The 27,370-nt window shown below is 38.5% G+C and overlaps 1 protein-coding gene across 2 annotated transcripts in view; it reads right to left on the bottom strand.

The window, feature by feature from the left end:
* Positions 1–27,370, bottom strand: part of RNF150 (ring finger protein 150) — a 244,096-nt gene that overhangs the window by 90,191 nt on the left and 126,535 nt on the right. Inside the window, exon 2 of one of the 2 annotated variants that reach the window (XM_067035574.1) lies at positions 5,911–6,035. In XM_067035574.1, coding sequence (XP_066891675.1) covers positions 5,911–6,035 — 125 coding nt within the window. Of the gene's footprint in view, positions 1–5,784; positions 6,036–27,370 lie in introns of both variants that reach the window. The other variant, XM_059067523.2, reaches the window with a different exon arrangement.

Raw genomic sequence — 27,370 nt, forward strand, 5'->3', positions numbered from 1 at the left:
GGGCTTCCCTGGTGGTGCAGTGGTTGAGAATCCGCCTGCCGATGCAGGGGATACGGGTTCGTGCCCCGGTACGGGAAGATCCCACATGCCGCGGAGCGGCTGGGCCCGTGAGCCATGGCCGCTGAGCCTGCGCGTCCGGAGCCTGTGCCCCGTAACGGGAGAGGCCACAACAGTGAGAGGCCCGTGTACCACAAAAAAAAAAAAAAAAAAAAGACAATCCAGGTTGGAGTTTTTTTTAGCACGAGTCACCCATTTTCCTTGCTTGGCCCTGCAATAAACCTTTCTCTGCTCCAAAAAATAAAATAAAATAAAATACGAACGATCCAGTTAACAACTCTCGGATAACCATTCACACATATTTTCTCATTGGATCCTTGCATCAAGCCTGTGGGGATGATCCGTGGTCATTCCCACTTTATTTTTTTATTATTTATTTAGTTTTTGGGCTGTGCTGTGCAGCACGCGGGACCTTTGTTCCCCGACCAGGGATCAAACCCATACCCCCTGCATTGGGAGCACACAGTCTTAACCACTGGACCACCAGGGAAGTCCCCATTCCCACTTTATATGTGAGGAAATCTAGGCACAGAAAGGTGAAGATCCACATAAGATCATACCACTAGAAACTGCCAGAGTAAAGATTTGAATCCAGACCTGACTCCAAGGCTGTGTGTTTAACTATTACCTTGCACTGGCACTATCCTGGTATAGTTGCTTTAGGAAACATGGCACTCCAGCCACTTTAAATTGTGGCCCTGACTCTGCATGTCATCATCTACCTCACTGTGAGGTTGCTAACATAAAGAACATGTAGCAAATCTTACTCCGTGAGAAACTGCATTGAAATGATTTGAAAAGGCTCATGATTGTGTAAGATGACGGTGATTTTCCTCTAAGTGTGATCTCCACCAGGCCAAGCAGAGACTGAGGTACGCTTCTGGCTAATTCAAGTTCAGTCTCTCTATCAACACACCTGAAAGGTTAGATACCTCACCAATGTAACATTAATGCCTTTGATATTCCATTTCAGACTGTGAGCCTACATCTAACTTGAGAGTTACTCTTTCTGAAGGGCCAATAGTGCTTCAAGAAAAATAAATGACTTCCGTTCACCTGATGGTTAGTACAGCTATAGCTTATACAGCTGTAACTTTCTGCTGAATGGAACAAAGCACTGCCCATCAAAAGAAAAATATTTTTCTAAGGGAAATTATATAGTCTTATTCCACTCATAAAAGGGCTAAAGTATGGTGTCTATTTTGATCAAGAAACAGTGCTAACTTTCATGATCCAAATTCACTGAGTAACCTGAAGGTAACATCCTGTAATTCAAGGAAGGGAGCAGAGTAAACACTTAAACCCCATCCACTTCTAATTTGCTTTTCCCATACATCACAGAGTATGCACAGGCCAAGACAGAAATGCAATCTCTCTCTACCCGCACAAAGTGAACTAGCAATTGAAACAGTTACTCAACCAAGTCAAGCCTAAAATTTCATCCTTACCTCAATTTCCCAATGATTGCTTGGATTATCTATAGACTCAAAAAGATAGGGGTACCATTTCTATTTATCATTGTTGGATCAGCTGGTAAGTGTCTTTGCAATAACTGATTTATATGTGTATGGTTTCTTCAACTGTAACCCTTAGGAGCCAATGGAACTGAACATATTTGTTCTATATCTAGTTTCACTGCCTTGTGTCTAACTGGCAATAACTGTCCACTTAAATTCCAGAATATTCAGTAAAAGTGGCAAAGTTGGAATTGTATGGAATCTATATGAAAGTAATAATGACACCATTCATTGAGAGCTTTGTAAGTGATTGATCATGTTCAGGGACTTTAAAATATAAGATACATTAAGCCATTTAATCCTCACTATAACTATAAAAAGAAGGTATATTCCCATTTAGTTTAGAAAACTAAAGCATAAAGTATCTTGTCCACTTGTGGTAAGTGGTGGAACCCGACTACTAGGTAGCCACCAAAAATCATGTTTCAAAGATTATTTAATGATGGGGGAAATGCTCACCATTTAATAAAAAAAAAAGAGAACACAAACCTACACGTCTTACGTGTGTGTCTGTATCTCATGCATACATAGACACATATACGATGACATTTTACTGAATATATATATATGGGGTTAAAAGTCTGAAAGGTAATGTACTCAATTGTTAACAATTCAGTAAGGTGATTTTGTCTTCTCTTTTAGTATTTTTCTATGATTGCCAAAATTTATTAGAATAAACATGCATCATTTTGAGAGTCAGAAAAAAGCAATAAAAATGTTAAAAAAAAATTGTTCCAGGGGCTTCCCTGGTGGCGCAGTGGTTGAGAGTCCGCCTGCCGATGCAGGGGACAAGGGTTCGTGCCCTGGTCCGGGAAGATCCCACGTGCCGCAGAGCAGCTAGGCCTGTGAGCCATGGCCACTGAGCCTGCGCATCCGGAGCCTGTGCTCCGCAAAGGGAGAGGCCACAACAGTGAGAGGCCCGCGTACCGCAAAAAAAAAAAAAAAAAAAAAAAAAAAAAAAAAAAAAAAAATTGAAAGAAGTAAATTATCATTGATTGCATATTATTAGTATAATCCTGATAAACGGATACAAACAATCACAAGTACTACAATGTAGTGGTTAAGAGCATACACTCTGAAGCCTTGCTGTTGGTTCAGTTGCTGTCTCTATTAGTAACTAGCTGTGTGACCTTGGACAACTTATTTAACCTCTATTTCCTTCTCTGTAAAACGAAGAAAACAGAATTATCTGCTATAAGGTTATTAAGTAGACTAAGTATGTAAATATATTGAGCGCTCTTACAACATGCCTGCATTTAATATATACTATATAATATCACTATTATTAAGGTAATAATAATACTTTAAAATGATAATAAATTATAAAATACATAAATTACTAAATTATAATAATGTACAAAATAAACATAAAAAATCAAAAGACTTCCCCTATGAAAAAGGGGATTTCATTTATAACTGCAACACAATGACCTAGGAATAAACATAAGAAGAATGTGCAAGATTAAATGAGGATATTTTGAATGCTATTAGGGAATAAAAAGAATAGTTGAATAAAGGGAAAACATATACTACACTTTGATAGGAAGATTCAACATCAGTAGGTTATAAACTCCTTCTAAATTATTCTATAAATTAAAAACCTAGCTAAAAGTGATTCTAAAATCATATAAAGAAAAACATGAAAAAAGTGAAAGAGCAATAAAAAGATTAGCATGAACAGATATGAGACATATTATGGTGCTAAGACATTCAAAATAGTATGATATTGGAATGTGAATAGACAGATGAAAGCTACATTTTATAGAGCATAGAAATAGAACCGAATACATATGGGGCTTTAATATATGCTAGATGGGGGAGGGTTCTGCATACGAGAAGGAAAAGATTAATTATTCAATAAATACCAGTTACAAAAACTGGTAGGCAATCTGAAACAAAACTAATGTTGGCTCTGTACTTGATTCCTTACACTGAAATAAGTTCTCTGTAGATTAAAGTTTTAATCATAAAAGTGAAATAAAAAAAGCAGTGGATGAAACCATGAGATACTGTTTTTCTATAGTCTTGGGCTATAGAAGATCTTATTATATAAAACTCAGGAGCTATAAAAAATTGATAAATTCAGTTATGTAATACCCCCAAATCTATGCATGGTAGAAAGCTCCAAAGATTGAAATCAAAGACAGTGACAAGTTGGGAAGAAAAAAATGGAATCTGTAGGATTCCCCAAAAAAGAGTTAACTGCTCTGACCAGTAAAGAGCTTATACACATCAGTATGATGTGACCAACAGCTCAATTGAAAAGTGGTCTAATAATGTAAGCAGATACTTCATAGAAAAAAAAAAATCACCTTTTTCTATTTTATGTTATTTGTGATAAGAAAAATGTGATACCATTTTTAACTTATTAAATTGCATACAACAAAAAAGCTGTAACATTCATTTGGTGAGGATATGCGTAAAGAGTATTTGTTATTAGTATATTGTTGTATATGTTAGTATAAGCAGTATTAAATTAATACACTACTGCACGAATGTCGTTTATATTAGTATAAACAGTATTACTATATTGTTGGTTAATGTATAAACTGGTTCAGCCTTTCTGGCAGACAATTTGGCAGTATCTATTATAGTTTAAAGCACACATACTATTGCCCTAGCTATAAAACTTCCAGAATTTACCATACAGATATACTCACAAATGTGCTGTGTCATGTGTACATGTTTGTGTGTGTGCGTTTGTTTTGTTTTTTGGTAAGAGAAAACATGTCCATTAATAGGAGCTGGTTAAATAAATGCGGCACATGCAGAAAATAAAACATTATATAGCATACCTCGTTTTATTGCCCGTCACAGGTACTGTGTATTTTACAAATTGAAGGTTTGTGGCAACCCTGCATTGAGCAAGTCTAGCGACACCATTTTTTTTCTGGCAGCATTTGCTCTTTGTGTCTCTGTGTCACATTTTGGTAATTCTCACAATACTTCAAACTTTTTCATTACTACTATATTTGTCATGGTGATCTGCGATCAGTGATCTCTGATGTTACTATTGCAACAAGATTACGATGAGTTGAAGGTTCAGATGATGGTTAGCATTTTTTAGCAATATTTTAAAATTAAGGTACGTACATTGTTTTTTTTTTAGACATAATGTTATCGCACACTCAATAGACTGTAGTTTAGGGTAAACATAACTTTTATGTGCACTGGGAAACCAAAAACTTCCTGTTGACTCGCTTTATTGAGATATTTGCTTTATTGCAGTGGTCTGGAATGAAACCCACAATATCTCCAAGGTCTGCCTGTACGGTTATTAGAAATGAGAAGGCAGCTTGGATTGAGTGTTGATAAGAATTAATCCCCAAGATGAAGTGAGAAATACTGGTACAGAGTTAAGTGTGCTATCCTTTGTTTAAACACACACACACACACACACACACACACACACACACACACACACACGTTTGTAAGCACATAAAATATCCCTGGAAGAAAAGATATTCCAAGGAGAAGAACTGCTTAATTGAGGGACAAACACCATATACCATTTTGTACCTTTTGCATTTTATACTATGTGTAGGCACTGTCTGTTCCCAAATTAATTGTTTTTAAAAATACCTTTTATTTTTTGTCTTCTTCTGTTCACAAAGAGGACATCCTGGCTCTTTCCCCATTATGTTGACACAATTAGCATAATCTCAGCTCCCTTCCTCTTTCTCCCTTTATTTTGTGCCTAAATAAGTAAATAATTGTCCCCCAAATGAGCAATAGGAATGTGGGACAAAGCACTTCCATGTTACAGAACAATGCTAGCAAAACATCAAAATAGGGCTTCCCTGGTGGCGCAGTGGGTTGAGAGTCCGCCTGCCGATGCAGGGGACGCGGGTTCGTGCCCCGGTCCGGGAAGATCCCACAGGCCGTGGAGCGGCTGAGCCCGTGAGCCGTGGCCGCTGGGCCTGCGCGTCCGGAGCCTGTGCTCCGCCGCAACGGGAGAGGCCACAACAGTGAGAGGCCCGCGTACCGCAAAAAAAAAAAAAAAAAAAAAAAAAAAAAAAAATGGTGTACTTGGAAAAGATCTGAAAAACCATACAGTAAATGTTAACAGTGTTTATCCTGAGTGGGAGCATCATAGGTAATTTTGGTTTTGGTCTTGGTATTTTCTGTGATTTCCAAAGTTTACACAATAATATCTTATTCTGGTAATAATTTTTATGTTTTTTCTTTTTTTTAACTTTCTGCTACTCACCTGGTTCCTGTCCCTGGCATTTGCATAGCGAAACCTCTGGATATAATAGAAGACCAGCCAGGCGAGGGAAATGATCATCAGGACAATGAAGGAGATGGAGACAAACACAACCGAGGTGCGGCTCACGTATTTCTGCAAGTTCCGGGTTCCGATGGTGATGTACATCGTCACGGTGATGTTTCTCTCCAGCAGGCTCACTATCTCCTTCCCTTTGGGCTCAGGAATCATTATTGCCACGATGTCTTCTACACCTGTCGTCAGAGGGACAACAGGGTAAGGGGATGAGAGAAAGAGAAAATCACAGTGAAATGTCTGGACAAAGGAATAGGCACCAAATAATGACACTTCTTTCAATGATTCTATGCCAGATCAAATAGCCAGGTCTAATTCTCAGATCTAATAGCCAGAAATGGAGTTGAATTTTCTCTTTCTTCAGCTACCTTGGGATGCTGCTATCCTGTGTATGAGAAAAGGACCTAAAACAAACTCGTGATTTTGGTACCAGCGAGGTCATGATGGTGCTACTTTCTAGCTCCCTAAGGTGGTCTTGACCCTGGTCTAGTAAAGGGTAGACCCTTCCCAACCAGCCTAGGTTACAGTTCGATGTTGCATTTCACAGATCCCCCCGAGGAGGGGAAAAGGCACTTTGTACCCCATGGCAAAGGATAAAATGCCCAGTTTTATGTCATCTGTCTGTTGAGTTCTCTCTTTCCCATGGACACTAGGGGTACTCAATTACAGATTTCTACTAATCATTCCCAAGACACTTTTCTCCTACAGTGAGTACCGAAAGCAACCTCAAAGTGTATTAAAATATAGTTGATTTACATTATATTAGTTTCAGGCATACAGCATAGTGATTCAGCATTTTTATAGATTATTCTCTATTATGAGTTATTATACACACAAGATAATGACTATTATTCCCTGTGCTATACTGTATGTCCTTGTTGCTTATCTATTTTATACATAGTAAGTAGTCTGTATCTGTTAATCCCATACCCCTAATTGGTCTCTGCCGCCTTCTTTCTCCCCTTTGGTAACCACAGTTTGTTCTCTATATCTGTGAGTCTGTTTCTGCCCAAGGAGTCTTCTTAACAAGCTCTAATATGACCTGCCAACATAAAATAATGGTCTCAGAATTATCTTCTGCTTATTTTAACTAATTCAATATAAACAGTTTGTGTATTCTCATGCCAAGCAAAGGGAGGACAGAAGCTGTATGGATCATTCCAGGGTGGTTTTACCTCCGCTCTCTAACACTCTCACCGCAAAGTGTCTTACTGGACACGTTGAAGCAGAAGTGGTACCTTTCTTCAGTCTGAGTTATCTGGGTCCTTGTCCCTGTTCTTCATGACATTGAGGCACAGCCTCTTGGTGAGGAGTTCAGGGGCCTCTGTAAGGCGTCTTTAGTAAGGATTTGATATCAGCTCCAAATGAGCCTACTCGACATGCCACTGTGGCTGATGCACAGATTAGAACATCGATTTCACTAGGATAGTTCTCAGGGATCACCCCAATTCGAACCCATGCCCACAACGTTCTTTATCGGCCCCACTTCGACATGGAAATATCCTATTATTTGGGGTTACTACAAATTAAAGTGCAAATTTACAATTAGGGTATAGATTCTGGACAAAATTAAACACCACTTCAGCTGCTTAAAGCTGGCCTTATTCACGTGCTGAGGTCAGTCAGTGAGATGGAACGACCAGATTATATTTGTTCAGGGTGTTGCAAGCCTCTTAGAAGTTATTTAGGGCTTTCACTTGACCTTGATTTCTATGCAGTTTTTCCATCCTAAATTCTTTGATGGTATTTCACTTAGACTGAATAAATACTTTTTTTTAAACATCTTTATTGGAGTATAATTGCTTTACAATGGTGTGTTAGTTTCTGCTTTACAACAAAGTGAGTCAGTTATACATATACATATGTTCCCATATCTCTTCCCTCTTGCGTCTCCCTCCCTCCCTATCCTACCCCTCTAGGTGGTCACAAACCACCTAGCTGATCTCCCTGTGCTACGCGGCTGCTTCCCACTAGCTATCTATTTTACATTTGGTAGTGTATATATGTCCATGCCACTCTCTCACTTTGTCACAGTTTACCCTTCCCCCTCCCCATATCCTCAAGGCCATGCTGTAGTAGGTCTGTATTTTATTCCCGACCTACCCCTAGGCTCTTCATGACATTTTCTTTTTTTTTCTTAGATTCCATATATATGTGTTAGCATACGGTATTTGATTTTCTCCTTCTGACTTACTTCACTCTGTATGATAGAATCCAGGTCCATCCACTTCACTACAAATAACTCAGTTTCATTTCTTTTTATGGCTGAGTAATATTCCATTGTATATATGTGCCACATCTTCTTTATCCTGAATGAATACTTTTAAAAGCTAACTAGATACAATGGTGTCTGTGTATGAGACATCAATTATATGATTTTTTAAATTCTTAAAACCTTTGCACTGGCTCAACTGTAAAATCACAAAACTACACAGTGTTTAGATTTGGCTGTTATTTCTGGGAATTACTGAAACCGATGGCTTAGATTTCAACTTTGCAAAATTTACTGACAATTCTGATGCTTGTTCTCTCATCATGTTTACTTTAGCTAATGGTTGCATGTGGTCCGAGGTTTTGCAAGGAATTAAAGCTGCTGGAAGGTTTTGTCTCTACAGAAATATGATCCTCTTTGCATACTGGACTAATCTGGCCTGATGAAGCTCATCCCAGTGCTGTAGGCACTTTGTAGATATTTAATCAGTGACAGAATCCTAAGTTTTCATTTTATTTTTTTATTTATATTTTTTAAGCGTGTCTGTTCAAGGCTCCAGAATGAGATTTTTTTTTAGGATGAGATATTGGGGTTATTTATATAAGACTCTGTATGCTCAGACTTGGACAAGTTTTATACTTTTTAGTAGTCAACTTATCAATATATTCCTCTATGGCATCGTTTTGATACTCTGCTTAGGAAGTTCTTCTCCACCAAAGATGATAGAAATACTCATCTAAAATTGCTTTTCGAAACCTTAAATGTAGTTTTATTTTTCCATTTAAATCTTGAACAATCTGAATGTGATTCAATAACAACACATTTATTGAGCTCCTATAATGTGCTGAGCAGAAAGGAAACAGATAGTATGCAGTTTATTTTTCCTGTAAATTCTCAGACATATATTATTGTCTACTTTTGGATTTTTTTTTTTTTTAATTGTAAGATGAGTCTATCTTTTGCTGACCAATACCAGGCTCTTTGGGTTGTGGAGCTGTTAACATATTTACTATTTGGTAGCCTAACCCTTTCTTCACCAATTTCCGCCCCTCCTGGCACAACAATGCTCCTATTATCTCCTTAATTATATTAAGAGACCATAGAGAGTAACAGTGAAGAATTGGGCTCTGGAACTGGACAGCTTTTTCAAACTTCAGCTCAACATGTTTAAAATAGGCAACCAGAAATGCAAATCAAAACTACAACGAGGTATCACCTCACACCAGTTAGAATGGGCATCATCAGAAAATCTACAAACAATAAATGCTGGAGAGGGTGTGGAGAAAAGGGAACCCTCTTGCACTGTTGGTGGGAATGTAAATTGATACAGCCACTATGGAGAACAGTATGGAGGTTCCTTAATAAACTAAAAATAGAATTACCATATGACCCAGCAATCCCACTACAGGGCATATACCCAGAGAAAACCATAATTCAAAAAGACACATGTACCCCAATGTTCATTGCAGCACTATTTACAATAGCCAGGTCATGGAAGGAACCTAAATGTCCATCGACAGATGAATGGATAAAGAAGATGTGGTACATATAGACAATGGAATATTACTCAGCCATAAAAAGGAATGAAATTAGGTCATTTGTAGAGACGTGGATGGATCTAGAGACTGTCATACAGAGTGAAGTAAGTCAGAAAGAGAAAAACAAATATTGTATATTAACGCATATATGTGAAACCTTGAAAAATGCTACAGATGAACTGGTTTGCAGGGCGGAAATTGAGACACAGATGTAGGGAACAAACGTATGGACACCAAGGGGGGAAAATGGTGGGGGGAGGGGTGTTGGGATGAATTGGGAGATTGAGATTGACATGTATACACTGATGTGTATAAAATGGATAACTAATAAGAACCTGGTGTATAAAAAAATAAATAAAGTTCTAAAATTCAAAAGAACAAAATAGGCAACCAAATTTAGGATATCCACAAAATTTTAAATTACCCATCACCCAGTTTTCAGGACATGAGAAAACATTTTCTCTTCCTATAAAGTATAATTAGCTACTTTAACGCATTTATTTTAAACTTAAGTGTTTAGTTATACTACCTGTGTTGTTCATCCCACTGTTGTGCTTTCATGATATATGGCATCCGCTTGAAAAGACAGTGAAAATGGAAATGGGGCGGTTCTTTTCATCTGGACCTCAACCTTATTCATCTTCAATATTCGTAATGAGTTTCTAGGGCTGATGATGGTAAAAAAAATAGATGGGATTCTGGGATATTTCTCCATGCACTTTAGGCTATTACTGTGCATGATAAAAAGAGATACTGAGGGTATCCATTTATCCCAATAGAAATAGTCATTAAGAATTTAGGTATTTAGGGTGTCCAAAAATGGTACGAAGTGGACTTGATGAATTATCTGAGCAGGCTGATCAATGCACAAAATCCAGGACCAAAAGCTGCTACAGGATCTAATCTGTTCAAATAAGACATGTGCACCAATGTGAGTTTTCAGACAATTCCCAGATCTTTGCTCCATTTTGAAGATGCAGCTGGCGTCCCAGAGAAGCCAGCAGATTCTCCCCAGGTAGGTTGTAGTGTAATTGCTCTGAGGGTGTACGTGAGGAGGGAGCGAGGGGAGAAGTGGGGGTGATGGGGGAGAGAGTGCTGAAAGCCCAGCTGAGAGATCGCCTCAGAGTTAAGTGCTGCCTTAAGCCTCTAATCTAGGACACACAGGAGGCTCTGGGGCTCGGGGAAGAGAAGTTAACAAAAAGCATATTTTTTATGGGTAAAATCTACAAAGAGGTCCTGCTATTTGGGCAATTCTATGTATACTCTGACTCCTAGTCGCTGTAATATAGAGTGACTCTTTTTGCAAAATGATGTCAGCCTACCACCTATTTTCCTCCCAAAGGCACTTTCTACTTCTGAGTGATCGCTGCTGTGTAATTATCGTGTATTCTGGAAAAACTCTTCAGCCCTGTGAGAGAACGTGTGACCAGGACACATAGGACCCTGCTGCCAGTTAAACAGCAGGAGCAGCCTGTAGTTTTAGTGCTTCCTTTTCCAGGGAGAGGGCTCAATTGCCATCATCTAATTTGGTACATGCAGATATGTAAGGAATCAAAACAAAAGTTCAAAAAGCCAAAGAATGTTGAATAACCAGGAAATCCTTTACTTATGAATTCAAAACCAGATTGTTGAAACACTGTGTTAATAGAATGTTTAGAAAACCAGCAAAGGGCTAGATATTTTACAGAGCTGGTGGCCCCATTCCTTCCTGTGCATCTTGGAGGGTGATAAAATCTCTCCTAAGTTCACGTGAGCAAAAATCCTTTTTCAATTCTCTGCATCCTCTCCCCTAAGCCTTACTTTAGTTCCATGGATGGCCCTTTAGAATTTAGTCAATACTAAGAGAAACCTGCAGTTTCCATTTGTAGATATTTCTTATTTATACACTTAATATCTACTTTTCTTAAAAGAGTCAGCTCCTGATTTTTATCTATTCTCAAGTGAGATAATGTATGTGAAATGATTTACAAAACCTGCAAAGTACCATAGAAATGTAAAGTATTATTACTTTCTGCATTACTTTAAAAATTATTGTTAACAAACACAGATTAAAAAATAAAGCACTCACAAATAGATTCCAACCATATAGTAAGAACTCTTCATGACTGAGGGTATTTATCCTACAAAGGTGAGGGTGATTTAACATTAGAAAATGTGTTAATGATTAGGGGAAGCTCAGTAAAGGCTGTACAAGAAGGTTTTGTTTTACGACTTTTCTGTAAGTCTAAAAATATTTCCAAAAAAGTTTAAAACTTATTTATAGGTTTTTTATACTGACTGTTTGGTAATGCTTAAGAGTCTAATTAGAGGTTATTTGGTCTACCTCGCTGGATGCATCTTAACTGAGACCACCAAGTGAGGAGGTGTATTTAGGAGGAGCGTGTCTTGTGTTTGGGTTATCTTGACTCTGGAGAGCCACATGGCAAACCAACCACAGAGGAAGAGAGAAGAGGCGGGCAGAGAAATCTTCCCCAAAGAGGAGATGAGTTGTGTGTTAAATGGGATAGGGAGGATGGGAGGGAGGGAGATGCAAGAGTGAAGAGATATGGAGACATATGTATATGTATAACTGATTCACTTTGTTATAAAGCAGAAACTAACACACCATTGTAAAGCAATTATAGTCCAATAAAGATGTTAAAAAAAAAAAAAAAAAAAGGAGTCCAGGGCTTAGAATGCAGAGAGATGGCTGCCTTGGGCTATTCCTGGCAGAGAATCCTAAATTCACATCCTTACAGGTGCCAGGCCAAAAATCTAAATATAAGTCCGGTGAAGAGACAATAGGAAATGAGATGATTTGAGAAGAAAATAATACACATCCATCTAAAGGTTGGTTGGTTTGTTTTTTTTAACTGGAAATCACCTGGAGTTAGTCTTTGGGCCACTAGTTTTCAATCCATGATAGGTTCAAGAGTTTAAGAGGGAAGAGTGAAGGGATTTTGAGGTGTCTGTCTAGCCCAGCATCAGATGGAAAAGTAGACCAGACTTTATGACAGAAGCCCTATGGAGTAAAGAGCTAATGTTCAATGAACTTTGGAAATAAGACCATAGGCCTAGAATATTTTCAAATACAGTTTTTCTGTGTAAATGAAAGTGTGCCTGCAGGGAGAAACGAGGGTAGCAACTATCAGACTGCTGGTGAATGTCTCACCCCGAACCTTAATACATCACTGTGTGCGCTATATTTTATGCATAAGCACATCCCACAATTCTCTCCATTCCACAGCTTTCCAGGAATTATTCCTGGACCAACAGGGGAGGGAGCCTCAAAAGTAAATAAATTTCAAAATGGTAAAATGTTCATTTGAGAAGTGGTTTGAGTACCTAGTGTGAAAACAGGAAGAGTAACAGTAAAGAGGTCAAATACATTTTTGACAAGAGAATCAGATATGTACATTGAAAATAAGGGCATTACTGTAAACAAGGTACATTACACATCTGAAAAAAGATTTAGATAAACATTTAGAACACTGTGTCTTTCCTTCATTACATCAGTAAAACAAATAAAATTTGATATTTAGTATCTACCAAAGATTCCAGGTTTGTTCCAGAGAATGAAACATTAAAATTCCTTTTTAGGGGGAATTAAAAAAAAAATGTGTTGGGCTTCCCTGGTGGCTCAGTGGTTGAGAGTCCGCCTGCCGAGGTAGGGGACACGGGTTCATGCCTCGGTCCGGGAAGCTCCTACATGCCGTTGAGCGGCTGGGCCCGTGAGCCATGGCCGCTGAGCCTGCGCGTCCAGAGGCTCTGCAACGGGAGAGGCCACAGCAGTGAGAGGCCCGCGTACCACAAAAAAAAAAAAAAAAAAAAAAGTGTTAATGCGTTTCAGTACATTAACAAATTAAAGGAATACAACATATGATTATCTAGTGTAGCTAGCTGTCCTCCAACATCTGCTCTCTTGCACCTCTATGATATTAGTGTCTCAGATGGGCACGGGCTGTTGAGTGAAAAGTAGCCTCCCATGCAGCTAGATATGGCTATGTGATGAATTTGGCCATTGAGATGTTGAGTGGAGATGACGTTTGCTACTCCAAGGTCTTATCCATAAAAGAGCTGAGTATGTGCACCCCAGATCCTCTCTCCTTTTCTCTGACTTAACATGGAGAGATGTAGAGCAGCCAGCTTCTTAGAGACCTAAGCCATAGGTTGGGAATGGTACCCATTCTGATTCTTATTAAGAGAAATATATGGAAACTTACTTAGTATGATATAAAGTATCTTCCAGAAATAGTACATTAAATGGAAGAAACATTAGAAGTTTTCAATTCAAATCATGAATAAGACAAAGATGAGCCAATATTTAAAGTAGAAGTAATAATATTTGGTGCAAAGACATAGGAATTAAAGTGGTAAATCTTGGAAAGGAAGAGTAAACTGTCATTATTTGATGGATCACATGACCATCTAAAAAAGCCAAGATAACTCAGCTATTAAAATTAGGAGAATGCTCAGTAAAATATAAGATTCAAGATCAACATACAAAAATTAGAAGGTTCCTATACACCAGTAATACCTAACCAGAATATGTAATGGAAAAAGTGATCTATACATATAGCAGCAGAAGTCATAAAATATCTAAGGATAAACCTAATAAATACTAGCCTTATATGAAGAAAACTATACAATAAAGTTTCTTTGTAAGACATCAAAAATTTCTGAAGCAGATTTTATTTCAGCCAAAGGGTTATTCAGTATTATGTATTTAGTTTACAAACATATGTGATTTTTAAAGTTATCCATTTGCAATCATTATTATTTTGCTATTCTTGCATTATGGTCAAAGGAACACAGTCTCTTGATATTGATCCTTAATCATCTAATATATTTTGGGGGGGTAAATGTTCCATTTGTATTCAGAAACAGTGTATTCGAAAACATTATTTGCTGTGTATGCATATCTCATTGATTAAGCTTATTAACTATATTTAGATCTTCCGTATCTGTTTATTTTCGCCTGCTTGATTGTCTCAAAGGGGAGTGTCAAAATGTCTCATACAACTGTTGCTCTATATGTTTTCTCTCTGAAATTCTGTCAGTTTCTGCTGTACTTTGAGTCTGGGTAGTTAACTGCATGTGTGTTCATGACGGCTATATCCACTTACACTATTGTTGCTGTAGCAAGGTCTGATGCCATCATGATTCTTGTTGTTTGGAAGTGATCTGCTCTTCCTCTTTGTAAACTTTTGGAGTTACATTTGAGAATAGTCTTTGGTATTCTTAAATGTCACTAGGTCTATTTATGAGTATTCATCCATTAGTTTGGTAGTACATGAACACTTTCAATTCAAGCTATTTCATTCTTTCTTTAATTCTAAAACACTTATCTTCATACTTTATTGAAATAGTTCCTCCTATATTTTTTCTCTCCTGTGATTCCTATTATCCTGTTGGCGGCACTTATTCTTCTAGTCACCAAAAATGTCTAAAACATTTATCTTCATACTTTATTGAAATATTTCCTCCTATATTTTTTCTCTCCTGTGATTCCTATTATCCTGCTGGTGGCACTTATTTTTCTGGTCACCATATTTTTTTAATACTTTCCCCCCCTCATTAAAAAAAAATTATTTAGAAATAATTATAAACTAATAAGTGGCAAAAATAATACACAGAGGTCCCATGCACCCATCTCCCAGCCCCCTCCAATGGTGGCATCTTACATATTACAGTGCATTATCAAAACAAGAAATTGATTGGCACTATACAATCAACTAGATTATAGGACTTAGACGTCATTAGTTTTGGCAAAACAACACCCCAAATGTCTTTGTATAAAACTCTGTGACAGGTGGCTGCCTGTAGGTGGTTGTGGCCTCCGTGCCCAGAGGGAGGCGGTGGCAGCGGTGGTGGTGAGTGATGCCTGGGAAACTCCTCTGTGGGGACATTAGGGGGCTGGAGGCACCTTTGGAGGAGACCGAGAGCTAGTACTTCCCTTATAGGGCTGCTATGAAGATTTAAACAAGATAAGCCGAAAACATATTACACGATGCTGGAGTGACAGAAGGAAGTCAAGGCACATTATGACTCAGATGAGAAATCAGAAACAAGAGGAAATGGTGTTGCAGATGACCAGGATGCTCCCAAACCCACAAGAGCTGAAATGAAAGAGAAGCGAAATGGTGATACCGAGGAAGGATGTAACAGACTTTCAGATGAATTTTCTAAATCTCACAAATCAAGAAGAAGAGACCTGTCCAATGGAGATATGGATGAATATGAAAAAAAATCAAAGCCCATCAGCAATATATGAGTGATCCAGTTTCTCAGCATCCTTGTCAGCATTTGGAATGCTCACTATTTTGAATTTTAGCCATCATAATAGATATATAGTGATATTTCCTTGTGTCTTTTGTCCATTCTGGTGGATATATGGAAGAGTTTCTCAAGCTGATCTTCCAGCCCATGAATTTGTCTTTAGCTGTATCCATTCTGTATTTTATCTCACTTATTGTGTTCTTTAATATTTAAACTATTGTATTGTTCATACTAAATGTTTCCCATTGGTTCTTATTATTTTTTCCACAACATTTAGCTCCTGCTGCATAGAATCTTCCCTTAATATTTGCGGTCCATCTTTTCAATCACTCTTTCTCAGCTGGTATCTGCTCATTTTGTACCTTTTTAAATAATGGTGTTCGTGCCCCGGTCTGGGAGGATCCCACATGCCACGGAGCAGATAAACCCGTGAGCCATGGCTGCTGGACCTGTGCGTCCGGAGCCTGTGCCCCGCAAAGGGAGAGGCCACAATGGTGAGAGGCCCGCGTATCACACACATACACACAAAAATAATAATAATGGTGATACTCCTCGGTTGTCTCGTGAGCTCATGTGTCCCTCATGGAATCAGCTACTCTGCCTGGTCATGTTTTCTGGGGAATAACCAAGGCAGGGGCCCTAGTCTTGTTCTTCCAGAAGATTAAGGAGAAATATGAATGAGCTCAGATGGCCCCAAGCACCGCGGCAGAGCCAGCGACTCCTCCCGTTCAGGCGGGCCCTTCAATATCACGGATTGCTTAACCTACTGTCACCTGGTCCCATCTTCAACCTGAGGTGCCGCTGAAGTTTAGGCCTCCTAAGTCATGAGTTATCTCCCAGATCCTTATAGGTGCACTGCTCTGTCCCTCATCTAGGCCAACCCAACTTCCTACCCATGTCCTGCTCCTCAAACCCTTCCTCTATGACTCTCAGAAAGTTAAGTCCCGGAAATTTAAATCAAATTCTCCAGTAGCTTCCATCTCTTCTGGGAATGATGCTTTCACTCCCTTGATCCTTCACATTTTGGCTTTGATTGAGCTGGCTGCCCTATGAGGACACTACTTTCTCTGAACCGTGATCAAGGGGCAAGTCTTTTTTTTACATTTTTATTAAACCCACATACCTCAGGGCCAGAAGATGGTTGGGTGTCCATACTCCATCTTGCTACTTCCCAACCTTTACTCCTAACCTCATCCTATTCGCCTTCAAAAACCACTTATCTCTTGAGATTCTCTCCACCTGGATGGATAAGTCTCTCTCCCCTCTCCTGGCCGCATCTGCCAACCTCCTGTTCATCTCTTTTATCACCGGCATTAAGTAAATTCACGTTGTCGTGCAACCATCAACCCCATCCATCTCCAGGATTCTTTTCATCTTGCAGAACTGAAGCTGTGTACCCATTCTACAATATTCTCCCCTCTTCTGAGGCCCTGGCATCCATGATTCCACTTTCTGTCTCTATGAATTTGACTACTATAGATACCTCACATAACTAGAATCATACAGCATTTGTCTTTTTGTGACTGGCTACCTTCATTTAACATGAAGTCCTCAAGGTTCATTCATGTCGCAGCATGTGTTAGATTTTCCTTCTGTTACATTAATGAATACTATTCCATTGTATGTACTTAACTATATTTTACTGATCTATTCACCCATCAATGGACACTTGGCTTGCTTCTACATTTTGCCTACTGTGAATAATGCTGCTATGAACATGAGTGTACAAATCTGTTCATGGACTGGAATTTTAGTATTCACAAGGATAATCCACCCAAAACTCCGGCCTGTTGGCTGTTTTTTCCCCTCTTCTCCATTGACCCTCCTTTTCCTCCAGTCCGTCTTAGACACACATTCCCACTGTCTTACTCTGGCCCTTGTCACTCCTAGAAATTGCACCACCTCTGATCTCAAAGATGTCACTTTCTTACTACCCATCAGCCCCGTCCTGGCTTCACTTCTGTCCTCACCCAGCCTAGATCACATGGTCCATAACTATAAGAACTCCTCTAAAAACACTCCTAGCTCCCTTGCTCTTCCATTTCTCCATAGAGTGTGCCCTACAAATTTTTCTTTTCCTCTGCCTCCACTTCATCATGGGAACACGGCTAAGAGAGAAATCTCACAAGTCAGCTGTTTTCACTTTAGATTTATGATCCCTTTCCTCGAATGAACCCCTTCCCCTCTCCTTCCCCTTCCCTAGCCCCTGATGTCCACTTATCTGTTCTCCATCTATATAATTCTGTCATTTCTAGAATGTTATATAAATGGAATCATGCAGTATGCAATCCTTTGAGAGTGGCCTTTGGCTTTTTTTCACTCATCATAATGTAGAACACCTGTTCTACTCTGTTCTGGACCTGCTTTCCCTTTGTCCAAGTGATGACCTCATATCTTTATATCTCTCCTCAAACCTCCTGTACACCCCCCTTCCCACACACATTCTCTATTAGCTATCTTACTGCAGGAGTCACTGAGAAAAAATACCCATCAGAGGGAAATATCCTGTCTTATTATTAAATGAGGTAATTCACAGTGAAGAACTTAACACAGAGCCTGCCATATAAAAACCACAATACAGATGTTAAGTTTTATTGGTATTATTATTGTCTTACCACTGCCAGATGTATCCTGAAACCCATGTACTACTATACTTGTTGGGGATGGGAAAGATGTTGTCTGGGACACAGTCTTAGTCTGGACAATAAATAGTTTTCACGGGATAAAAACAAATTCACAGTAGGATGACTTCAGGAGTGTAGAAATTGAACATTCAGGAACCAAAGTGATAACCTGCAGTGCAAACCAACTGACATTTTTTCGCCAGAAGACCTCTAAGTTCAAAATAGTAAAGGTTCCTCTGAGTTGTTGGGTTAAAACTGGTCATCTGTGCTCCCTCAATGCTTTGCTGACAACTTGAAATATGTCGAACTCCGGGTGTTACTGAAGTGCACATTATATTTTTAAATGAAGCCCAAATCATAATTTATTACTTAATATATGCCAGCCATATGGACTAGGTACTTTTTTTGAATGAAAGATTCTTTTTATTATTATTTCTTTTTAATAAATTTATTCATTTTATTTATTTTTGGCTGCGTTGGGTCTTCATTGCTGCGCGCGGGCTTTCTCTAGTTGCGGCGAGCAGGGGCTACTCTTCGTTGCAGCGCACGGGCTTCTCACTGTGGTGGCTTCTCTTGTTGTGGAACACGGGCTCTAGGCATGAGGGCTTCAGTAGTTGTGGCACGCGGCCTCAGTAGTTGTGACTCACGGGCTCTAGAGCACAGGCTCAGTAGTTGTGGCGCATGGGACCTGTTGTTCCGTGGCATGTTCCCGGACCAGGGCTCGAACCCACGTCCCCTGCACTGGCAGGCGGATTCCTAACCACTGCACCACCAGGGAAGCCCCTGAATGAAAGATTCTTTAATTTTACAGTGCTTACAATTTTTGAAAGTTTCACATACGATTCCATATAATCCTATAATAACTTTTTTCCCCCTCCCCCTGTACTGCCCCTCCCCCTTCCCTCTCCCCATGGGTAGCGACTAGTTTGTTCTCTGTATCTGTGAATCTGCTATTTTTTGTTTCATTCTAAAGTGCACTTTAATTATGCACCAGATCCCTTAAGTGGAGATCTGTTACTATACATAGAGGCAGACACTCAATAACAACTAACTTTTATGAGATCAAAAAATTGTTAAAGGAGATGCTCACAATAGCTAACTTAATTTTGCTTGGAAAAGCTCTAGTAACTTAATTAACTCACTGATGTTGGTTCCTCACCTACACTTGAGATGATCAATGACTCAGGGTTTTAAAAATTTTTATATTTTTTCCTAATTTACAAGTGTGCAGAATTTTCTGTGAATTTGTGATAACTGTAGGGGGAGTGATGAATGTAAAATAATGTATTTTATTTATAGCCTGACCTGTAAGCATTTTCTTAGAACATATTCAGTAAATCAGAATCATAAATAACTTACTTCTAGTTTTTGTGAGAATTCTGAATGGTTAAAAATGATACAGAGTCCAGGCTGACATAAGACAAATCACAGAATACTAAATTGACTTTTACAATAATTCAGTTTTTATTGGAGCAAATAATCATGCTTAGAGAACCTTCTGCTTACATATAAAATGCTTTAAGTTCTAATTTTAGTTTGTACAAAAACCAATATACATGTAAGTCTCATTAAGGAACAGAATAATGGAATTGCAGGATAGGAGATTACAAGAGATTAAAACTCCCCAGCACTTTCTCTTCTTAGTAATCTAATAAATGAAATTAAATAGCAGATTCATTTATGATAACTTCTAGCTTGGTGACCCTGGAAGATTTACTAAATCTTTAAGCTTCAGGTTCATTATCTCCAAAACTCTAATAGTAAGTGTACCTAATCCAAAGGGTTGAGTGAGGATTAAATGAGATAATGCATATAAAGAACCCAGAGCATAGTTAAGTAGTCAATAAATATTAATAGTTATTATATCATGTATGTCATCTATCAAATAATTATTTAAAACATTCCAGACTGTGTAAAACTTGCATTTAGACCAGAGGAGGTAGGTAGGGGTGGGAAGGAGCACACCAACCTTGGCTTCCACTGGGGCCCAGAAACAAAGGATGAGCTTCTGGACAACCTAGAGCACCTGAATACTACAGGGACAGCTCGAAACAGCTTGGGGCCACAAGGTTCATGCTGAGCAAACTCCTGTTTCTACAACATGACCTCACGTTGGTCAATGAAAGGAAACTCTGTAGCATTTAAATCAAAAATTAATCTTCAGAAGAAAAGTGAACATAACTGGGTCAGCAATTAATGGCCCATCTCATGTTGCTCTCTTAAGGTAGTGAAAAATAAAAATCGGATAATTTTTAGTTTGAAACACTCACATAATCAACACAAACATGGATTTGTGTTTTGTTCTGCTTTGAACTACTGGGAAAAATCACATCAATTATTCCCCACTGGACTATTTTTAACATTGCATGGCCAGAACTTATAATTACAACTTAAAAACAATCATATTATCTTGGATCTAGTGAACTTGTAGATATTTATTTTATGTACCATTGCATAGAATAGAGAAATATATATGAATCATATCTTTTCATAATTTTTCTTATTTGTTTGGTAGAAATGGCCCAGAATTCTCCATTCATTGCGTAATTATTAAATGCCTCATTACTTTACTTGATTCATCTCTAGTTTCTTTTTAGTATTCTCCAAAGTTGTTTGCAGTAGTCTTTGAAAACTAGAAGTGAAAATTCCCTTTATTAAAAGTTCAGATTGGAAAATCCCTTTCTTAAGAGAAATTATTTGTTTTGGTTTCTAGAAGCTGGGAGCCCCCACATAGTTTTCCCTGTGGTAATAAGATGACATGGATTATGAATTCAACAAATAATAAGGTCAGTTAAAAGACCAACTGTTACGGGCTTCCCTGGTGGCGCAGTGGTTGAGAATCCGCCTGCCGATGCAGGAGACACGGGTTCGTGCCCTGGTCCGGGAAGATCCCACATGCCGCGGAGCAACTAAGCCCGTGAGCCATGGCCGCTGAGCCTGTGCGTCCGGAGCCTGTGCTCCGCAACGGGAGAGGCCACAACAGTGAGAGGCCCGCATACCGCAAAAAAAAAAAAAAAAAAAAAAAAAAAAAAAAGACCAACTGTTAATATATTGAGAAAACATATCAAAAATGACAGAACTTGATGATATACCTTGGTGGATAGTAAACAGCTTCTCAGAGCCCAGCCTCCAAAATGGAAAACACTGCATATCCTTTGGCTGGACCCATAAATTCTAGCAACTGGTTGTGATAGACATTGGTATGAAATGCTTTTAGACTAACAGGTAAGTGAATCAAGTTTATAAGGCTCCTTGGTCTTTATGCCTCTATCAGTAGATCTCAGGACGGGGAGAGGTGGGTCCACTTTATCAGGATCTCAGGTCTAGGAAGGGGAGAAGGTTGGAAAATCGAGTATGCATTTGGAAAAAGCTTCACAGATCTGAAATATACCTCTCTTGTCTTTTGTTCAATACATTCTACACTGTAAGTCAAAGAGTGTCTGCAGCAGATGCTGTCCATTGCCCAACCATACCCTCTAGCCCATATCATTTTAGTATACACTGTCCTGACTTTCAATTCCCAGCACCTGGATTTCTTTGAGTAAATGGCTTTCCTTGACCACTAGAATCAGGACTGTGTGTGGGTAAGGAGGAATTACCTCCACTGGAGAGCAGTCTTGAACTAGTGACTGAGAAAGCTGGTGCATAAATACCTCAGCTCCCTCCTCCCTGTGCTGGTAGAACTTTTGTGGCACATCTCCAAGCCATTTCCCAGAGCTCCCCAGTGGAATTAAATTTCAGTGGCTCATGGTGGTAACTTGCTTAATAACACACACTTTATTGGCTTCTTTCCTTCCCTGCCACATTTCTCCATTCCCCAACTGGTGTTTCCTGGAATCACCTCTCAAATAAATGGCTTGTACTTGAATCCTTGCCTTAGGTCTCCTTCTGGGTAAACCCAAACTGTGCCAAAAGTACTACTCTTCTTCTTTTCTTTCTTTATAGTTCTCTGATATCCTAAATACTTGCTCTACTGGCTTGTACTTTAGTGACATATACTGCTTCATAAATATCACTCTTCAAGAGGTTTGCACACAGAAAAAAAAATCAAAAGCAAAAACATGAACTCTTCCCCTCTTCCCCACCTATTTTTTAACTAAAAAAAAAAAAATCATTTAGCAGAAGTAGCTCTTTCATACTTTCTCATGCCCACTTGTCCGCATATAGTTGTAGCCACATACAGCTACTGAAAACTACCATTCAAACCACCTATCTGAAGGGAGAGTCAACCATCCTTCTCTCCCATCTCTACCCTTAAGGGAGAAGGATATTCTTTGGCCTTTGAGCATCCAATGAAATCACTGAACACATCAGTCATTCTATAAGGCCTGCTGTCCAACATGGTAGCCACTAGCACATGCTGCCCTTGAGTACTTGAAATGTAGCTAGTATGGCTGAGGTATTGAATTTTTAATGTTAGTTAATTTAAATTTTAATTTAAAACAATTACTTAGCTCAATTACTGGAAAACTTCTAAGTATGTCTGAGACAACTTGTGTGGGAGAATCTACTTTTTTCAAGTGTAAGTTTTATAAAATCTAAATACTGATCAAGTATGTCTGATGAAAAGGTAACATCCAAATTGAGATGTGCTGAAGTGTAGAGTATGCACTGGAATTTGAAGACTAGCATGAAAAATATCATTAGAAATTATTAATATTTGACAATAATGAGATGCTTTAACACTGATAAGATATTGAAATGATAACATTTGTGCTAATTGGGTTACATTAAATATATTAAATTTAATTTCTCCTGTTTCTCTTTTTTTAAAAAAATGTGGCTACTAGAAATTTAAATTACATATATGGCTCACATTATTTTTCTATTGGATAGCACTGCTCAGTCACCTTACCCACAACTTATATTTGCTAGCCTAGTGGGTAAAATCATGTCTATATAAAAAGATTAAGACAAAGAAATAACACTCTCTTTTCTTAAGGGGTTGACATTTCAAAAGGAATGTCACAAGTTCAGTAGTAATACTGAAGCCAAACTTAAGAGCAAAATAAAAGGTAAAGGCATATAAAACTTTCTCATGGAAAGTAGCTGTTTTCTTACATGAATATATTACTGATATTAAAGCTAATTACAGAAAGTGATTTAACAAACAATGTTATCCTCTTTAAAAGCCTACAAAGCTTGCTCTGCCTGAACGTTAAAGTAAATGCTCTGCCGATGTCAGCTTTCTAGACTTGAAGGGGATAAAATAATCAGGCAATAAGGTCCTAGAAAAGTCCTCATCATCCACCCTGACGTCATCTTCTCCTTCATTTTACAGATGAGGGAAATGTGGACTAACCAGGTTAAGTGACTTTTTAAAGGTTAGAAATGATTCTGTAAATAAGTTCATCTGTACCCTTTTTTAGATTCCACATATGAGTGATATCATCTTTCTGACTTACTTCGCTCAGTATGACAATCTCTAGGTCCATCCATGTTGCTGCAAATGGCGTTATTTTGTTCTTTTTTATGGCTGAGTAATATTCCATCGTATATATATCCCACATCTTTATCTATTCTTCTGTTGCTGGACATTTAGGTTGCTTCCATGTCCTGGCTATTGTAAATAGTGCTGCAATGAACATTGGGGTGCATGTATCTTCTCGAATTATGGTTTTCTCTGAATATATGCCTAGGAGTGGGATTGCTGGGTCATATTGTAGCTATATTTTTAGTTTTTTAAGGACCCTCCATACTGTTTTCCGTAGTGGCTGTACCAATTTACATTCCCACCAACAGTGTAGGAGGGTTCCCTTTTCTCCACACCCTCTCAGCATTTATTGTTTGTAGATTTTTTGATGATGGCCATTCTGACTGGTGTGAGGTAATGCCTTATTGTGGTTACCAGGGGATAAGGGGGGAAGGGATAAATTGGGAGATTGGGATTGACATATACACACTGCTACATATAAAATAGATAACTAATAAGAACCTACTGCATAGCACAGGGAATTCTACTCAATACTCTGTAATGACCTATATGGGAAAAGAATCTAAAAAAGAGTGGACATATGTATATAACTGATTCACTTTGCTGTACACCTGAAACTAACACAGCGTTGTAAATCAATTATACTCCAATAAAAATTTTAAAAAAGAAATGATTTTGTTCTTTCTCGAAGGAGATGAAAAACATTCATTCTCAAATATAATTTACGTTCCTATTAGTAAAACGCTTTCTGCCATTGCAAAGCTCATACATTTAAACTGGTGGTTCTCAGATGGACCAACTCTTCTTGATACTTCCCCTCATATTTCCTTCTATATTTCCAAATATGTTTATACTAATATTTCTTGGATTATCAATTTTGGACATTTTCTATTGACATCCTGTCATCGTAGATGACTTAACTCACATTCACTCTACCATCCCTACATCCCCACCTAAGCCCTCATTGGATGAATCAATAATATTCAATGCAAATACTGTTCATTGTAGAGCCAGGTAGTATATTACAATTCTACACCTTTTCTTCATTTTTCCTGAAGTTAATGATTGCATCACTCTTCCATTTGCCTGGTTTTCCATATTTCCATTGTTCCCTCCACCCCCAATGCTACTATCTCTGCACGTGCTTACAAATAACATTTTCTATAATCCTCAAACACATTAGTTCCACTTGTCTTTTATATGGGAACAGTTGCCTCGTGGAACCCTCTGTCCTCCTGCTCCAACATGACCTGAATTCTTTGAAGCTCAATATACAGCAATTATCAGGGGCTTATCTTACACGGCAATCTAATAATGGGAAAATTTTACCTGACTTTTCACTTTTAAAGTCAACTGTAAAACTGTCTCTGATTTGTATTTTGCAGACATATATTAAATAACAGCAAAACAGTACCACCACCATCACAAACAACCCAGCACCCCACACACTGAAAACGCCGATTGGTAGGGCTTTTCTCAATGGAAAAGAGAGCCCTTACTTTAAGCATTTTGCTTGCCCCTCCAGAAAAGGCTATCACAAGCCATATTGCTGCCCAGACCCTGGCTGCTTCCAAAGTGGCCCTAAGGTATGGAGCGCACAGGTGCTGGTGTCAGCGAGGTTTCCAGGGTAACTAACTACGTATCACATCACTTTTGGAAAATAGCATCAAGAGGCTTTTAAGCTAAGGTAATGTGGATCCAGTTGGAATTTCAAGACAGGCTTGATTATCGTGGTGGTGGTGGTGGCATCTGGTTCCTGATTACCTAATCTCATCCACAGAAAGTCCACGGAGGAGGTCCCTGATGTGGGCAGAGCTATGGAGAACTCTTGTGGAACCACAGAGCTCTACTTCAGGGAGCCACCCAGAGACCACCTGCCAAGTCCAAACTCCATAGTTTGCAAAAGAGAAAACTGAGGCCTAGGAAGCTTACCCAAGACACAAAGGAAGCCGGTGGCAGCTTCTAAGTAGGCTTTAAAAACATTCAGAAAGATGAAAGTAACTGATTGGTAACAGATAAATTATGATCTTGCAGATGGATGTCGTCATTTTGTATAAGCTAAGCTTCCTGGAAGAAGCAAAATCATTTCAATATTCATATCAATCATTCTAACTCTTGGGCATTTACCCTGTAATATTAACAACTAACTGTGTAAACTGAAGCATCGAATCACAATCTTTCTATCTTCTTGTTGTTTTTTTCCCTAAACCACATGAAACACAAATCTTGAGGACTTATTAATTATTTATCATCTGGCTTTGGAGGCAATAGCTGAAGCAAGTTATAGGTGAATGCTGACAGGCTGATTCTGGAAAGACCCAGCCAGTCATAGGTTACCAACCAGAGAAATTAAGAGCCTTTCATTTCTTGTTCAGAGAGAGCTTTGCCAAAATCCTTAGACACGGGAGCAAACTCACTGACTTACTTGCACAAAGAGACAGTGGCCAGTAACCAAAACAGAAAAAAAAAAATCAAGAACAAATGAACAAAATGAAAAAGAATTGTTTTTCCTTTCTTTTGGATCTGTTTTTTATTTGAATTTTCCAAAGTACAGCTAGGTTCTTCTAGGCAACCCTGCAAATGCATGGCAATTTTGGCATTTATATTCACTGGCTGACACATGCCCACAGACTGCCCTGTAAACATCAAGGAACCAAAGGCTTCTTCAGACACCCGTCACAGGCTCTCCATATGATGCCTCCACAGACAATGCAGAGTGTTCATTACCTGGAGCTAATCGTTTCCCTTTGCTTATTCTATAAATTGCTACTTACTTTCTCTTTTGTAGATAACTCTGAAGTGACACAAAATGATAGCTTTCCACACTCCACTAACAACTTTCTTTGCAAAATCATTTGCAAATATTAGTTTCTGGAGCCTCAGAGCCACTCTAACATTACAACCATAAAACTTCGTTTCTTCACTAAAAAACACTGCTCTGAAAGTCAAGACTTCAGCCTTAAGTAAGATTCTAACTAAGGCAAAAGATAGTTACATATTTGAGTTGCTGGCAACCGATAAAGCATCTTTCAAAATCTGAAACAAATAAATATATTCTAAGTGAAATTTAAGAACAGTAAGTCATAAGGGAACAATATTAACTAAAGGATAAATTTAGAGAGCAAAGAAAAGCGTGTTTGATTTTTTTCCCCAGTGTAATGATAGAATAATTATACCAAATGTGGAAAGACTGGAATCGTGTTAATCATCTTCAGAGAGTCCAAATCTTAATGGAGTCAATTCAAGAACTAAAATTCTTAAAATAATGCAAAATGTCTTCTGTGGAGAGAGACAAGGAAGAAGGGGCAAAATATGTGTATGGGATTAAGAGACACAAACTACTGTGTACATAATAAATAAGCAATAAAGATATATTGTACAGCACTGGGAAATATAGCCATTATTTCGTAATAACTTTAAATGGAGCATGATCTATAATAACATGGAA

The sequence above is a fragment of the Kogia breviceps genome, chromosome 6 (genome assembly GCF_026419965.1).
Source record: "Kogia breviceps isolate mKogBre1 chromosome 6, mKogBre1 haplotype 1, whole genome shotgun sequence".
Taxonomy (NCBI): Eukaryota; Metazoa; Chordata; class Mammalia; order Artiodactyla; family Physeteridae; genus Kogia; species Kogia breviceps.